The sequence below is a fragment of the Saccopteryx bilineata genome, chromosome 1 (genome assembly GCF_036850765.1).
Source record: "Saccopteryx bilineata isolate mSacBil1 chromosome 1, mSacBil1_pri_phased_curated, whole genome shotgun sequence".
In the NCBI taxonomy this organism is placed as follows: Eukaryota; Metazoa; Chordata; class Mammalia; order Chiroptera; family Emballonuridae; genus Saccopteryx; species Saccopteryx bilineata.
This window is the reverse complement of record NC_089490.1, coordinates 86,083,646-86,099,369: the sequence shown is the minus strand read 5'-3', so window position 1 is coordinate 86,099,369 and position 15,724 is coordinate 86,083,646. Positions and strand designations below refer to the sequence as shown.

At 52.3% G+C, this 15,724-nt stretch overlaps 1 protein-coding gene across 4 annotated transcripts in view; it reads left to right on the top strand.

Moving 5' to 3' along the window:
• ZC3H7B (zinc finger CCCH-type containing 7B) overlaps positions 1-15,724 on the top strand; it is a 53,636-nt gene that overhangs the window by 22,682 nt on the left and 15,230 nt on the right. For 3 of the 4 annotated variants that reach the window (XM_066257028.1, XM_066257019.1, XM_066257039.1), the window contains 9 exons: positions 811-969; positions 2,119-2,199; positions 3,032-3,088; positions 9,050-9,092; positions 10,089-10,282; positions 10,615-10,936; positions 11,833-11,891; positions 12,673-12,772; positions 14,139-14,300. In XM_066257028.1, coding sequence (XP_066113125.1) covers positions 811-969; positions 2,119-2,199; positions 3,032-3,088; positions 9,050-9,092; positions 10,089-10,282; positions 10,615-10,936; positions 11,833-11,891; positions 12,673-12,772; positions 14,139-14,300 — 1,177 coding nt within the window. The remainder of the gene's footprint in view (positions 1-810; positions 970-2,118; positions 2,200-3,031; positions 3,089-9,049; positions 9,093-10,088; positions 10,283-10,614; positions 10,937-11,832; positions 11,892-12,672; positions 12,773-14,138; positions 14,301-15,724) is intronic. The other variant, XM_066257047.1, reaches the window with a different exon arrangement.

The following is a 15,724-nucleotide window of genomic DNA, read 5'->3' as shown; positions in this document are numbered from 1 at the left end:
TTGGCTTTCTGCCTGGCTACACAACAGATTTACCTTGGAGAGCTTTTAAAATACTAATACATAATAAAAAGTTTTCCAAAATGGTACTGGTACCTAAGCCCTACCACAGATGGATTAGAATCTTGGGGTGGCATAGGCATTGGCAGGAGTCTGAGTGGTAAGAGCTGGGCGCCTCTCTTCTCATTGCACTGCCTCTTTCTACAAACCTCTGGCCTCTCCTGCTCCTCACTCCTGGGCTCCTGGGCTCCTCGCCTCTTCGCATACCCTCACTTCTTCTTCCTTCCAGCCTCCTCTCTTCCTAGTCCCTGCCCTGCTCGCCCACGGACTCAGTCACTCACCAGACCCTGAGGGAGGCTGTGCTGTGGGCTCTGTGGAGGCTCCAGGGGTATCTTGGCATCCACAGTGGGCTGTTCTGGATAAATAGGTCTGCTGGATGCCTACGCACACTCTGTTCTGTACTCTGGCTGCCTTCATGATTTCACTTTCCTTGGGAGGTGACTTTATTCTGAACCAAAGGCAGATACAGAACAGACATGTCTGACCCAGCCCTTGGCTGTAGAATGTGAAGGCCCCTCCTGTCCAGTGTCCTGACAACCAATGCCAACCCCTTCAACTGGATGCACAGGTGCCTTTGACCTGAGTGTGAACACCAGAGCTGTTGCCTAGAGCCCTGGAGCCTCCTTCCTGAGCTGGTCCTCCTGCACCAGCCATCTCTGCGGGGAAGGGAGGCTGGTCTTCCTTTGGGAGGGGCAGGAGGTCTGGAGGTGGGAGGGTAACAGGCCAACACAGAGCACCTGCTCCTCTCCATAGGGCCTGTATGAGAAGGCACTGGAAGACAGCGAGAGGGCACTGGGCCTGGACACCGAGAACATCCGGGCACTGTTCCGCAAGGCACGTGCCCTCAATGAGCTGGGACGCCACAAGGAGGCCTACGAGTGCAGCAGCCGCTGCTCGCTCGCCCTGCCCCACGTGAGTGCGAGTGCAGGTGCAGCTGGGACTGCAGCTGCATCCCCACAAGGGCCAGATGCTGGCCCTCCACGATGCCCTCACTCAGTCCATCTTTCCCAGCCTTGGGTTCCTCAGTTACATGGAGTTGCAGAAACTGTTACTAACTCTGAGTCAGATTGTGTGGCAGCATTGCTATAGATCAGTGGTCCCCAACCTTTTCTGGGCCATGGACCGGTTTAATGTCAGAAAATGTTTTCACAGACCGGCCTTTAGGGTGGGACGGATAAATGTATCACGTGACCGAGGCAAGCATCAAGAGTGAGTCTTAGACGGATGTAACAAAGGGAATCTGGTCATTTTTTAAAAATAAAACATCATTCAGACTTAAATAAAACAGAAATGTAAGTTATTTATTCTTTCTCTGCGGACCAGTACCAAATGGCCCACAACTGGTACCGGTCCGCAGCCTGGGGGTTGGGGACCACTGCTATAGATGCAGTGTATTAACTCACTTGCAACAAACAATCCTTTGAGGTAGATACAGTTATCCCCATTTTAAAGATGAGGACAGAGAGAAAACTTTTCCAGTATTACTAGGGGGAGCAGAGCTAAGATCTGAACCTAGGCAGTCTGATTTTAGAGTCAGTGCTCATAACCTGTGAGATACTCTAAGAGTATAGGGTTGCAGTGGGACTGAAATCTCTCTAAATTAAGGGAGGAAAGGAGAAAGAAAGGGAAAAAACTATTCTCTATAGGTATATGCATGTCTGTAAATTCCTGGAAAAGACCTATAAGGAACACATTAGAGCCACAAACCATGCTTCCTCTGGGGAGGAGCCAAGGGTGAGGGTGGAATGAGCCCGAGGAGCATTTGCTCTCACATTTCAGCCTCCACAGTGATACTATTACTTGCTGAATTATGAAAATAAAAATATATAACATTAAAATAAACAAATTATTCCTTTCCCTTCCCCCAAATAAAAGGAAAAACAGAAACTTGAACAAAGCACTTCTCAGCTTCTAGCTATATGACTTGGGAGCTGGTGTCCCCTCCTAGGGGCTTCCTTCCTTGTCCGTAACATGGGGTGACAGCAGGCCTGCCTTGCAGGTGTCCGCAGCACAGCTCCATGAGCCAGGCAAACTAACCTGCTCTGCCCTGTGTCTTCCCAGGATGACAGTGTAACTCAGCTTGGTCAGGAGCTGGCTCAGAAGCTTGGGCTGCGAGTTCGGAAGGCATATAAGAGGCCCCAGGTAGGTGGGCTCTGTGTGCTGGGTGGTCGGCAGGGTTGGAGCTGGGGAGATCTTAAGAGGGGGACCAGGCGCCTTTTGGGAGAAGTAGGCGAGGGTGGCCAGAGCCAGGCCAGGACAGAGGGGAGTTACAGGATGTTATCTTACCTCTCTTTGGCTTAAAGCCCTGGAACAACTTTCAGAACCTTTAGGGAAAGGAAAAACCAGCCAAAGCTTCCAGTTTACCTTAGACACCAGCTGTTAAAACCTACTCCCTCCCCTGCCCTGAGTTACTTTAACATCCCAGAGATGGCCTGAGTTGACAGTGGCATCCTTTAGCCTTATGTCCTCAAATAACCCCTGCATGGTAATATTTGTTGGTATCTGTTTGGTTTATTCAAATCCATGTTATGTTCACTGGGCACCTACTGTGTGTCAGGAAGCTGCATGCAGAAAGGGCATGGCTGTGGAGTCTGCTGTGACCTCGAGCAAGTTAGTTTTCTCTCCACCTAATGTTCTGCACCTGGAATGTGGGATGATCATGCCCCTCTCAGAAGGTTCGTGGGAGGACCAAAACGAGAGAATGAGATGACACCTGGTACAGTGCCTGCCTGGCACACATTAGGAATGTGTGCTTCAAGTTCTCTGTTCAGGTCATGGTTGCAGGAAGAAGACCCTAATCTGACCCAGAAAGAGTGCAAGTGACTCCTGGCAGGCCTGGGGGCAGGGAACCCTAGAGGGCATCATACAGACCCCGATTGCCTGTGTTAGGGCCCCTTTGCTGCCCTGGCTGAGGGGACCCTTACCATCTTTCCAGATTTTTCATCTCTTCCCACCTTTCTCCAATCTCTGGCAGGAATTGGAAACCTTTTCTCTGCTCAATAACGGCACTGCAGCTGGTGTGGCAGATCAGGTAGGATGGGGCCAGGACCCCAAGCCTCCCTCCCCACCTCTAGGAACAACCTATCGTGGTTCAGCCATTGTGAGAGCTTTGAATTCACTCTCTGGGGTATAAATGACCTCAGGCAGCAGGTGCAGGGGCATCAGACTGAAGGGTTGGCCTCAATCTATCCTTGTCCTACTGCTATGAGCAAGTTACCTGCTCTAAGAAGAGGAGTTGACTGATAGCCTAGGCCTGTGTCAGGCTTATGAGCACAGCTTTGGGATGCACAGCTCTCCATCTCCCAAGAGGTGCCTCCTGTGACCACAGAGGCAAAATATGGGGCAGGCTAGAGTTGCTGATGGTGGAAGTGGTCCCTGCAAGGGAACCGCCAGGGATAGCCTATGTACCTCTGAGAAGGGAAACAATGGCAGCAGGAAGGATGGGGATAAGGAAGTAGAAAGAAAGGTGATTGGGGCTTGACCATGCGGGCCTTATCCTGGGGTAGTGGCAAGGCTCAACACACACAGGACTCCCACACCTCTCAGCACATGAACTACTTGGTAGACTTGGAGGCTTTCTGGAAGATAAGGAACAAGTTATAAGTACTGATGGAGCGTATATCTTGCCTTCTTATTATATATAAGGGAGATTGAGGCACAGAGTGGTCAAGGGCCTTGGCCAGTGTCACACAGCAAGGCAGCAGCAGGTCTCCATCCCTCCAGGGCATTAGAGCACTTTCGTTAATTCACTCAACACATCACAGGGAACCCTTTCTAAACCCTGGGCTGGCTGCTGTGCCAGAGCTGAGTTAGACATGTCTTTGCAAGGGAGGCAGATGTGATCTCATCTGGTTTGTAGCCATCACTCATCATAGTCTGTAACCAGAAATTATTAGCCTCACACATACTGACTGTTCAAAAAAAAAAAAAGTAAGTGCCTGACCAGGTGGTGGCGCAGTGGATAGAGCTTCGGACTGGGATGCGGAAGGACCCAGGTTCGAGACCCCGAGGTCGCCAGCTTGAGCGCGGGCTCATCTGGCTTGAGCAAAGAGCTCACCAGCTTGGACCCAAGGTCGCTGGCTCCAGCAGGGGGTTACTCGGTCTGCTGAAGGCCCACGGTCAAGGCACATGTGAGAAAGCAATCAATGAACAACTAAGAAGTCGCAATGCGCAACGAGAAACTGATGATTGATGCTTCTCATCTCTCTCCGTTCCTGTCTGTCTGTCCCTGTCTATCTCTGCCTCTGTAAAAAATTAAAAAAAAAAAAAAAAAAAAGTAAGTGATGTCTTAGCTCAGGCCGCTATAACAAATGCCATAGACTATAGACTGGGTGATTTATAAGAAACAGATTATTATCTCTCTCTGTTTTGGGGACTGAGATGTGCAAGATCAAAGTGCTGGCAGATTGGGTGTCTGGTGAACACCCACTTTCAGAATTATCGATAGCACCTTTTAGTTGTAACTTCAGAGGGCAGAAGGGGAAAGGGATCTCTATGGGGTTTCTAATCCCATTAATGAGGACTCTACTCTCATGACCTGTGAGGCTCCCAAAGTCCTCAAACCATCACTTTGGGGTTAGAATTTCTACATAGGGATTTGAGGGAGATAAACATTCAGAACATAGCAGTGAATGAATGAGTGATAAATAAACAGTCCAAAATAATTTCACAACAATGCCTTAAAGGAGGTACTGTTTCCCCCCTATAACAAAGAGAGATAGGCACCGAGAAGTTAGGTGACTTGTCTGAGCTTATCCAGCACTTGGCAGGGACTGAGCTTGGGGCTGGGTATATGATGAACCAAGTAAGTATGGTTTCTACGCTCAAAGAGCTCCCAGGGCAGATGGACACTAGCCTAATTGTTTCTGGTTATAAATCATGATGAGATCTATAAAAGCAGAATGTGGGGAGCCATGGACCATAGGAAATGGAAGGCCTGATTTAAACTGGACATCAGTGACCTTCAAACTGAGACCCAAAGGTTAAGGAGTAGGCGGGGCAGGATGTATGAGTAAAATATCATTCCAGACAGAGGGGAAGGTCTGTGCAAAGGCCCTGAGACTAGGAGGAACTTGGAATGTGGGAGGGACCAAGTGGAAGAGAGGCAAGTCCCCATTTTGGCTGTAACAGTAGACAGAAGCGAAAACACCTAGTGCCTGGTGAGGAGCTGTGTCCTCATCATAAGAATGTTGGGAAAGCAATGATTCTCCATTTAGAAGATAATTTTTATTATTATTTATTTTTATTTTTTTTTACAGAGACAGAGAGAGGGACAGATAGGGACAGACAGACAGGAACAGAGAGAGATGAGAAGCATAAATCATCAATTTTTTGTTGTGGCACTTTAGTTGTTCATTGATTGCTTTCTCATATGTGTCTTGACTGTGAGGCTACAGTACTGGTCAGGCAGGCTCAGTAGTTATTAAAGTATCTGTTTAAAAGTAATATGAGCCTGACCAGGCAGTGGCGCAGTGGATAGAGCGTCGGACTGGGATGCAGAGGACCCAGGTTCGAGGCCCTGAGGTCGCCAGCTTGAGTGCAGGGTCATCTGGTTTGAGCAAAAAGCCCACCAGCTTGAACCCAAGGTCGCTGGCTCCAGCAAGGGGTTACTCGGTCTGCTGAAGGCCCGCGGTCAAGGCACATATGAGAGGGCAATCAATGAACAACTAAGGTGTTGCAACGTGCAATGAAAAACTAATGATTGATGCTTCTCATCTCTCTCCGTTCCTGTCTGTCTGTCTGTCCCTGTCTATCCCTCTCTCTGACTCACTCTCTGTCTCTGTAAAAAATAAATAAATAAAATTAAAAAAAAAGTAATATGATTAATCAACATCTAAACACTTGAGTGTGGCTTTTCGGCCCCACCACCATCTGGTTCCAGCCTCCTTTTATATCCTCACCTCCTTCTATGTATGCATTGGATGACATGTGTGCGTGTATGTCCTTGGCTTCATGGGAAACTCATTTGAGAGCAAGAAGCTCATTCCAGAGCAGGGACTGTGGGCTCCTCTGGTCTGTGCCTCTGCATGGCACCATTCTAGAGTCAGATGGGCCAGATCTGTGCTCACTGGTGTCATGACCAAAAGGAAATCATGGCACCTCTCTGAGCCTAGCAGCCTCTCTAAAATAGAGACATTTGTCCTTAGTTCCCAGGGTGGTAGCTTGGATGAAATGAGAGCAGGCCTGGGAAACCAGTTCATGGTGCCCGAGTCAGCATTGGTGCTCACTCCCATCCCATTCCAGCCCAGCTCATAGCTTTCTTCTAGGGGCCATGGGGGGGGAGGGGGTGCCTCCAGGGTCCTCATAGGCTAGTGAGCGAGTATGTGATAATAGCATCTGTTCATAGCAAGAAAAGTTCTACTTGGTGGGCACAGTTGGTGCTCAAAGAATATTTGTTGAATGACTGAATGACCATGGCTAAAAGGCTTCAGCAAATGTAGGTAGAATACCTAGCTACCCAAGGGCCAGCCCTTTGTATCCAATGAGTCTGCAGCCAGAAAACCACAAATGATGCCATGCCATTGGCATTCCAGATCCTGGCAAACCATTTGCCTATCTGTGCAACCTTGCTGGAGCCCCCACCACATGCACAAAGGCCAGGACTGGTCATGGAATGGCGGTCTGTGAGAAATCCAAGCAGAGTAGACTTTGCAGAGGGGAAGACCAGGTCAGATCCTGCCTCAGTGTGCCAGCATAGTGCTGTGCGCGCGCACACATGCACACAGCCAGATCCCTGACATTCTGGAAGCTATACACACTTGCACTGGGTGTGAGCCTAGGCTGCTGGGATTTCTTCAGGACACTCCAGCCTCGGGGTCCGATGCATCCAGTCATTCCACATGTGTGCCTAGTGGAGACAGCATGGTCTGTCCCCACAGGAAGCTTCTTACAACCTGGGAGTTGGGCATGGTCTCTGTGCCAGAACTGCTTCTTGGCAGCGTGGGGAGCAAGAAGCATGGAGGGCCATGAATTCTAGGAACATATGGAGCCTGAAGCAGCCACAGTGGAGAGGACTTCACAGAGTCAGGTTGGCAGGATTCCAGCAGGTGGAGAGGAGGGAATAACAGGATAACAGCTTGAGCAAAGGCCGAGAGGCAGGCGAGGGAAATACATGCCCAGACCACAAGACCAGCTCTCCCCGTGGGCTTCAGAAGACTCTACCCTCTGTAGCTTCTTGTGTTTTGGTTCAGGTCCTGAGTGTACCCCTTATCTGAGGGGGCTCCTCCACTCTCAGAGAGGTGCTGCTACCTGCCATCTTGTGGTGACTATAGGATTCTAGTGGGTCATATGGGAAGGCTCCCAGCACAGTGCCTTCCAGAAAGGAGGTACTCTGTAGACCTTTGTTGCTAAGTGTGTCGCTAGTTGGCAGGGAGAGACAAACCTAGAGAGATGGGCTGGAGCTAGGTGGTGGGCAGGGGACTGAGAAGGTGACCTTGTCCTGTCAGGCCTGGGAAGCCCCAGCGCTGAGCAAGGAGAAGCACAGCTATTTCTAGAGACTTCATCTGACCACCACCACCCCAAATATAGTGTATATATTTTTTGACAGATGGAAAGAGAGTCAGAGAGAGGGACAGACAGACAAGAAGGGAGAGAGATGAGAAGCATCAATTCTATATTGTGCCACCTTAGTTGTTCATTGATTGCTTTCTCATATGTGCCTTGACCATGGGCCTTCAGCAGACCAAGTAACCCCTTGCTCAAGCCAGCAACCTTTGGGCTCAAGCCAGTGACTATGGGGTCATGTCCCACACTCAAGACAGCAACAGCACGCTCAAGCCAGATGAGCCCCTGCTCAAGGTGGTGACCTCGGGGTCTTGAATCTGGGTCCTCTGGGTCCCAGTCCAACGCTCTATTCACTGTGCCACCACCTGGTCAGTCCCATCAAATATTTTATATACTTACTGTAAGTGTAGCAGCTCTCTGATCCAACATAATAGGCTTGTTTGCTCAGCTTGTCTCTGATGGCCAAGCATACCCTGAGAGATGGAACTGCATGTGTTTGCTCTGTGCCTGGGACAGGCTCTGTGTGAGGAGGGGCTCTGTGCACAGGGTCAAGGGTGCAGAGGCCGAGGGGATGGGCTCAGGGCAGGCTCCCAAGTCCGATGGCCACTCTGACATGTGAGTGGCAGCTTCTCAATACTGACATCTCTCTGTCAGAAGACCTTGCAGGGCACCAAACCAGGGCCTGAACTTGACTGGGAGCGAAGTGCTGCCCTGGGCCTGGCCTGAGGTAGTGCCTGCTTCATCTGAGTGCTCTTACTGCTGCTCCTGAAACACAGGATGGGGTGGTCAGCAGTGGGGGTCTGGTCCCCCTGCTGCCCTCCACGAGAGCACAGAGGAGATAGGGTCAACCAGAGCCTCTCCAGGGGAGGAGGACTTCAGCTGGACTGTGCAGGATTTAGAGAAGGGGAAGATGTGCCAGGCTCGTGGAATGACCAGCCTGGCCAAGCCTGGAGGTGGAGATGAGCCATGCTCATTGCGGGGATGGAATGTGTAGGCTGAGGAATAAGAACACCCAGTTCACCTAGGCCAACTCCTGAGAGCTTGGATTTAAAATTTCATATTACACATTTATCAAACATGTAAATCACTTTCTGTATGTCAGGTAGAGTTCTAAGCTCTGTACAAATGTCAAATTATTTCATCCTTATAACAGTCCTAGGAGGGGGGTGACTGTCTGTTATTTCCACTTTATATATAAGGAAACAGGCCCGGAGAAGACAAGGAACTTGGGCAAGCCAAAGTCAAGCTCTGCCAGGCTTTCACTCAACAGTGGGATCCCCCCTGAGCTGACTCAGCCTGGGGCTATAACTAAGGGAGGGGACTCTGGTGGTTCAGGGAGTGGCACTTTGGTGCTTTCCTGATCATACTGTCCAGTCCTCTGGTTAATATCAGCAATAGTCACTTGGGCCCAGGTGACACCCTGAGTGCTGGGCACCATGGCCTTCCTAACCTGCATCTGCTTGACCCACCATGTCCTTCTTCTCCCCAGGGGACATCCAATGGATTGGGATCCATAGATGACATCGAAACAGGTAGTGTCCCTGATGCCAGGGAACGGGGTGGAGATGAGGCCTCGAGAAGGGCTCAGCCCCAGCCCCACAGACAAGGGCTCATGAGGGCTCCCTGCCCTGGGTACTTCCTGAAACATGAGAGCAAATAGTGGGTTTGGGAAGACCCCCTCCATGTGGGAAAGCACTCCCCCAGCGTGGGAGGGCAGAGGCTGCCTCACAATGGGGTAGTACTGGCCTCATGTCCTCCACTGCAGTCCCCCCAGCTGGGAGTCCACCTCTCTCAAAGACCTCCTCTCCCCAATTTTTGTCACTGGCTTACAGGAATGATTACTTTTTTTTTTTTTTGTACTTTTCTGAAGTTGGAAACGGGGAGGCAGTCAGACAGACTACTACATGCGCCCTACCGGGATCCACCCGGCACGCCCACCAGGGGGCGATGCTCTGCCCATCTGGGGCATTGCTCTGTTGCAACCAGAGGCATTCTAGTGCCTGAGGCAGAGGCCATAGAGCCATCCTCAGCACCCAGGCCAACTTTGCTCCAATGGATCCTTGGCTGCGGGAGGGGAAAAGAGAGACAGAGAGGAAGGAGAGGGGGAGGGGTGGAGAAGCAGATGGGCACTTCTCCTGTGTGCCCTGGCTGGGAATCAAACCTGGGACTCCTGCATGCCAGGCCGACGCTCTACCACTGAGCCATCCAGCAAGGGCTGGAATGGTTACTTTAAAAGTGTCCCTTAGAGAGGGCACTGCTTACCCCAGAGGTAGGATATTCAGACACCGAGCCATGCCCATCAGGGACATACTGTGTGACTGAAGGACCCTCTCGAACTGCATGATGGTGTTCCTTCTCTGTGAGTGAGCCTCTGCCAATGGGGTCAGGCTGGCGGGCAGTCAGGGTTCTGGGCAGGAGCTGAGGAAAAGAGGGAAGGTATTGGATGAGTACTCCAGGGCCCTGGGACACTCCCCCACTCCTACCAAGCAGGACTCCATGCAGCTAATGAGCCCACCCCTCCCCTACAGACTGCTATGTGGACCTGCGAGGCTCCCCGGCCCTCCTGCCCTCCACCCCTACAATACCCCTGTTCCCTCATGTTCTGGACCTGCTAGCCCCCTTGGACAGCAGTAACAGGGCCCTCCCCAGCACTGAGGGCCTGGATGACTTCTCTGATGGGGACGTCTTTGGTCCTGAGCTGGACACCCTCCTGGACTCACTGGTGAGCCATGCTGCCACCTTCCTCCTGCTCTCCTGAATCCCTCTTGCACCTGGGACCCCATCACATTCATCCTCACATCTCACGATGGGTAGAGGGGAAGCCCTGTCTCCATGCCACAGGTGGGTAAACTGAGGCCTCAGGAGGGAAAGGGACCTACTTGGTATAGAGACATGTAGCTTCAGAATATGCAGCCAGCGCGACAGTAGATTCCCGGTTCACCCCATGGGTCAGGCTGGGACTGAGACACAGGCTTGGCTTGCCCTCAGTGCCTGGCTGTGCCTAGATCTAGGCAGTCAAAGTCCCCTTTGACCCTTCTGTTCTCCACTTTGCAGTCTCTGGTCCAGGGTGGCCTGCCTTGCAGTGGTGTGCCCAGCGAGTTGCCCCAGCTGATACCTGTGTTCCCTGGTGGGGCTCCACTGCTGCCACCTGTAGTGGGTGGGTCCATCCCTGTCTCCAGCCCACTGCCCCCTGCCTCCTTTGGTCTCGTCATGGACTCCTCCAAGAAGCTGGCTGCCTCTGTGCTGGATGCTCTCGACACCCCAGGCTCCGCACTAGACTCCCTGGACCTGCTGCCATACTCAGAGACCCGGCTGGATGCCTTGGACAGCTTTGGGTCAACCCAGGGCTCCCTGGACAAGTCCAACTCCTTCATGGGTGAGGCCCGGGTGGACACATTTACTCCTCACATCCTTAACAGTTTGCAAAGAACCATCACAGCTCCATCTCTGGAGAGCAGAGTTGGGATTATAACTGTTTTGCCAAAGCCCAGGTCCTTTCACCCTGTCACAGTCCAGGGCCGTGTCTTCTGAGATGCTGTGTTTCCTGCAGCTCTCAGCATGGTGTGGGGCTGCTATCTTGTTCAAGATAAAACAGCAGAGCTGGGATAGTCTAGAACTGCAGATCTGCGGTCTAGAGCTCTCTGCCCAGCACCCTGGGGTTGGTAGGTTGGTGGGATCCACAGGGATGATCCTAAGGCTAGGGGAAGGGGTTCACAGCCATGGCTCCTTCACCACTACTCTGAGCTGGGTGCCAGTGACCCAGAGAGGAAACAGGCCCATCTGGGCCCTTATGGGACCAGCTTTCCACAGTCAGACCTAGCCCAGAGAGCTCACAGCTGAGGGGAATTCACAGGGCTTCACTCAGCCTCTGGGCCAAGGGAGGCTTCCAGGAGGAAGTGATGGCGCCTCTTGATAGAGGTCGTCTGCCAGCAGAGGGAGCAGTTTGACACAGGCCTGCATGACGGAGGAACATCTCCTAAGGCAGATGAGAAGAGTAAGAGGGATAGTGGGTTGGGGACCCTGAGGACCCGAGCTGCCTTCGGAGGACCTGTGAGCCAAGTTTAAGTGCTTCAGCTTTCTCCTGGGGCCAGTGGGGGTGCAGTAGGTGTAAGCACAGGATCTGTTCAGGCTGGGATGCTTCCCTATTCTCGTGGGGGTAAAGTTAGGGAATGAGCACAAATAGATGTGTAGCCTGGGAGGTTTCTCTAGGCTAGAAATATGGAGGATAAAGTCTTTCAGAGTAGGATGGTGACCCCATGTCTTCTTGCCCAGAGGACACCAATTCACAGGACCATCGTCCCCCAAGCGGTACTCAGAAACCAGCCCCGTCGGTGAGTGATTTGGCAAGGATCGGTGACTGAGCATCCTGTGCCCTCCCGGGGGTGGAGGGTGAGTGGTTGGGGGCTCCAGATTGGGGGTGAGCCCTCTGCCTGGTAGAAAGGGCTACACCCCCAAAGAGGACCCCTCAGAGCAGACAGGCCAGAGATGGTCTCTCCTGGCCCTTCTAAAATGTGTGCTGGGAGGGTAAGCAAAGGGCATATTTGAGTGAGGACATTGAGGCTCAGGGGGCTCAGTAACTTCCCTGGGGTAACATCCCTGGTTTTGGGACTCAGCCAGGTTCTGAGTATAGGAAAGCACTTGACCAGGAGTTAGGCAGCCTGAACTCATGTCTCAGCCTGGACACTAGCTGAGTAGTCACAGGAAGTCACTTAGCCTCTCTTAGTTTTGCCTTCTTCCCTGTCTGTTGATGCCATGGGGGCTTGGGAGATAGAGGCTGGGGGACAGCATGTGCGTGGGTCCCAATTGGGGCCACTCCCGTTTATTTGCTTTCATGTTGGGCTTTTACACAAGGAACAGTTCTAGGCCAAGATACTGGTACGCACGCACCCTCAATAGGCTGGTCCAGTCCTGATGTTCTGGATTCTTGCATTATGTTATAAGAAGCTCCCCAGCCAGTAGGAAAGAGGAAGAGGAAGGGCCCTGGGCTACAGCTCTGCTCTTGGGTGGGATGGTGGGAGGATCATAGAGCCCCCCACTTCTGGTGCCCAGGCTGGCCCTGGTGGCTCCAACCATCATTCATTACCCAAGATGGTCAACTTCCTCTTGTCACAGCCAGAGCCCTCCATGCCCAACACCGCCTTGCTCATCAAGAACCCCTTGGCTGCCACCCATGAGTTCAAGCAAGCCTGCCAACTCTGCTACCCCAAAACAGGTAATGTTATACCTTCATACTCTGTCCCTCTGTCCAGAGATACTGGGAATCTCAGGAGAATCCCAGAATGACAGAATTCTAGTGGGGATTTCGAGCAGACAGGGATATAATATGGGAGTTGGGGGCTCAAAGGACAGGGTGGGGGTGCTGCTGGCACTGCTAGTGAGAATCATGACCATCCTGCAGGCCAGAGGCTGGCACCTGGCTGTGGAATGCACAGTCCAGCTGGCTGCTACAGAAACGCACCTGCCAGAGGAGGTGCCACCCACCCTGTCCACATTCCACCTCTGAGTGCATCTCACTGGGTCGATTCAAACCTGCCCTGCATTCAGGGGGCAAAGGGGTTTGGGAAAGGCATTTTCTCATCTCCCAGTCCCCAGGTCCAAAGGAGATGATAGAAGCAATTCAGAATAGATGCCCAAGTCTGGTAGATCATTTTCAGCACATCTAGAATTTCAGAATTCTAGACTCTAAGACTCACTGTTTTATTTGCCAGCATCCCACAATCCTGAAGTTTTAGAATGATATTTTCCTGAGACACCAGGGTTAAAAATCTTAGCAGTCTAGAATTCTCCATCTCAGGGGTATTAGAATCTACAAGACCTTAGAGGTAGGTTATCCAGTTGCTGTCAACCGCCCACTGCAAGACCTCCCTGCCAATCTTCCCCCCCACACACACACACACACACACACGCACATGCCACCCCTGACTGAGAGTCATGCCACCAGAGCTCCAGTGGACCTGTGCGGACAGAGAGCAGAATGCTGTCTTGTCGGATGGCTGTGCCTATGAGGAAGTTCTTCCCTGACTGCATCCCTCATCCACATGACCCCTGCCGCCTGCACTGAGAGAGAGCCAGGGCACACCTGGTGCTGGCAGCCAGATGACAGGTGGTCCCCACAAGAGCCATTTCCTCTTGATCTCTCTAAGAAGATCACTGCACTCCATTGTCCAGGGAGAGGAGTGAAGATTTGAGAGGACCAGGAAGAGGAAAAGAAGCAAGGGAGGGAGGGTGAATCCAGGCAGTATCATTTGGGACAGTAAAAGGAGGGGAGGGCCTGGTGGAGCTCTGCTCTCTGCCAGACACTGTCTTCATAGGTCATTCTAGGGAAATCCTGAAATGCTCAGGCTCACTAGAGAGCCAGGGTGGTAGAAAGGGGGAGGATGCTGAGAAGGGGATCCTTGAAGGACTTCCCTTCAACCTAGGCCCTAGAGAACATTTAGCAGGGGAGGATGTGTCGGAGGCCCAGGTGAAGGAGGTAGATTTTTAGGCAGGGAGACCAGTTCCCACTGCTTGGGCCCACCAGCCATTACTCTTCAGTTCTGCTTCCAGAATTCTAGTCCCTCTCCACTCTGCACCCACAGGCCCCAGGGCAGGGGACTACACCTACCGTGAGGGCCTGGAGCATAAGTGTAAGCGGGACATCCTGCTAGGCCGGCTCCGGAGCTCCGAGGACCAGACCTGGAAGCGGATCCGGCCCCGACCCACCAAGACTAGCTTTGTGGGCTCCTACTACCTGTGCAAAGGTGGGTAGTCTGCGGCAAGGACAGCTCTTCGCACACCAGATTGCTGCTCTGACTCCTTATCACAGGTAGACAGCAGTAGACAGAGCAGGTGTGGCCCACCAAGGATGAATCCCACATCAGAATGAGCATCTCCCACCCGGACCAGCTCTGCGGACAGGCAGGAATATTTGGGATGTTCCATTCGAGCTGGTGGCCTGTGCTCTCAAGTGTGAGGGTTGAACAGTACATGGAGAGCTAGCTTCTGTTACTGCTGCAGGGTCCCAAAGGGCTGTAGGAAGGATGTGGAAAGAATCACATCAAGCATTTAGGACTGGCACATAGCAAGGGCTCGACAAATGTTAGCTTTTACAAATTATTCTGTTGTCATCGTCCTCGCTTCTGGCTCATGTCAGTATGGTTAAAATGTAATGGGACAGGCCCTGGCCGGTTAGCTCAGCGGTAGAGCGTCAGCCTGGCGTGCGGGGCATCCGGGTTTGATTCCCGGCCAGGGCACATAGGAGAAGCACCCATTTGCTTCTCCACCCCCACCCCCTCCTTCCTCTCTGTCTCTTCCCCTCCCACAGCCAAAGCTCCATTGGAGCAAAGATGGCCCAGGCGCTGAGGATGGCTCCTTGGCCTCTGCCCCAGGTGCTAGAGTGGCTCTGGTCTCGGCAGAGCGACCCCCCGGAGGGGCAGAGCATCGCCCCTGGTGGGCGTGCCGGGTAGATCCCAGTCGGGCGTATGCGGGAGTCTGTCTGACTGTCTCTCCCTGTTTCCAGCTTCGGAAAAAAATTCAAAAAAAAAAATGTAATGGGACAGTTATCATGTACCTTATATGCTTTCTTCTGTTCCCCAACCAAGCATCTTGGTGCAGTCTATACAGCAATACTTGGCAGTCACAGTATTGTTAAGCTCTTTATATTGTTGCCCCCGTATACCCACCATCATGCATCCTTACAACACTAGGTGGTGGAGCCCGATGATAGCCATGCTTTGCAGATGAAAATGCAAATCTCGGCCCTGGCCAGTTGGCTCAGCGGTAGAGCGTTGGCCTGGCGTGCGGAGGACCCAGGTTCGATTCCCGGCCAGGGCACATAGGAGAAGCACCCATTTGCTTCTCCACCCCCCCTCCTTTCTGTCTCTCTCTTCCCCTCCCGCAGCCAAGGCTCCATTGGAGCAAAAGATGGCCCGGGCGCTGGGGATGGCTCCTTGGCCTCTGCCCCAGGTGCTAGAGTGGCTCTGGTTGCAGCAGAACGATGCCCCGGAGAGGCAGAGCATCGCCCCCTGGTGGGCAGAGCGATGCCCCCTGGTAGGCATGCCGGGTGGATCCCGGTCGGGCACATGCGGAGTCTGTCTGACTGCCTCCCCATTTCTAGCTTCAGAAAAATACAAAAAAAAAAAAAAAAAAGAAAAAAAAAAAGAAAATGCAAATCTCTACCCCCCTC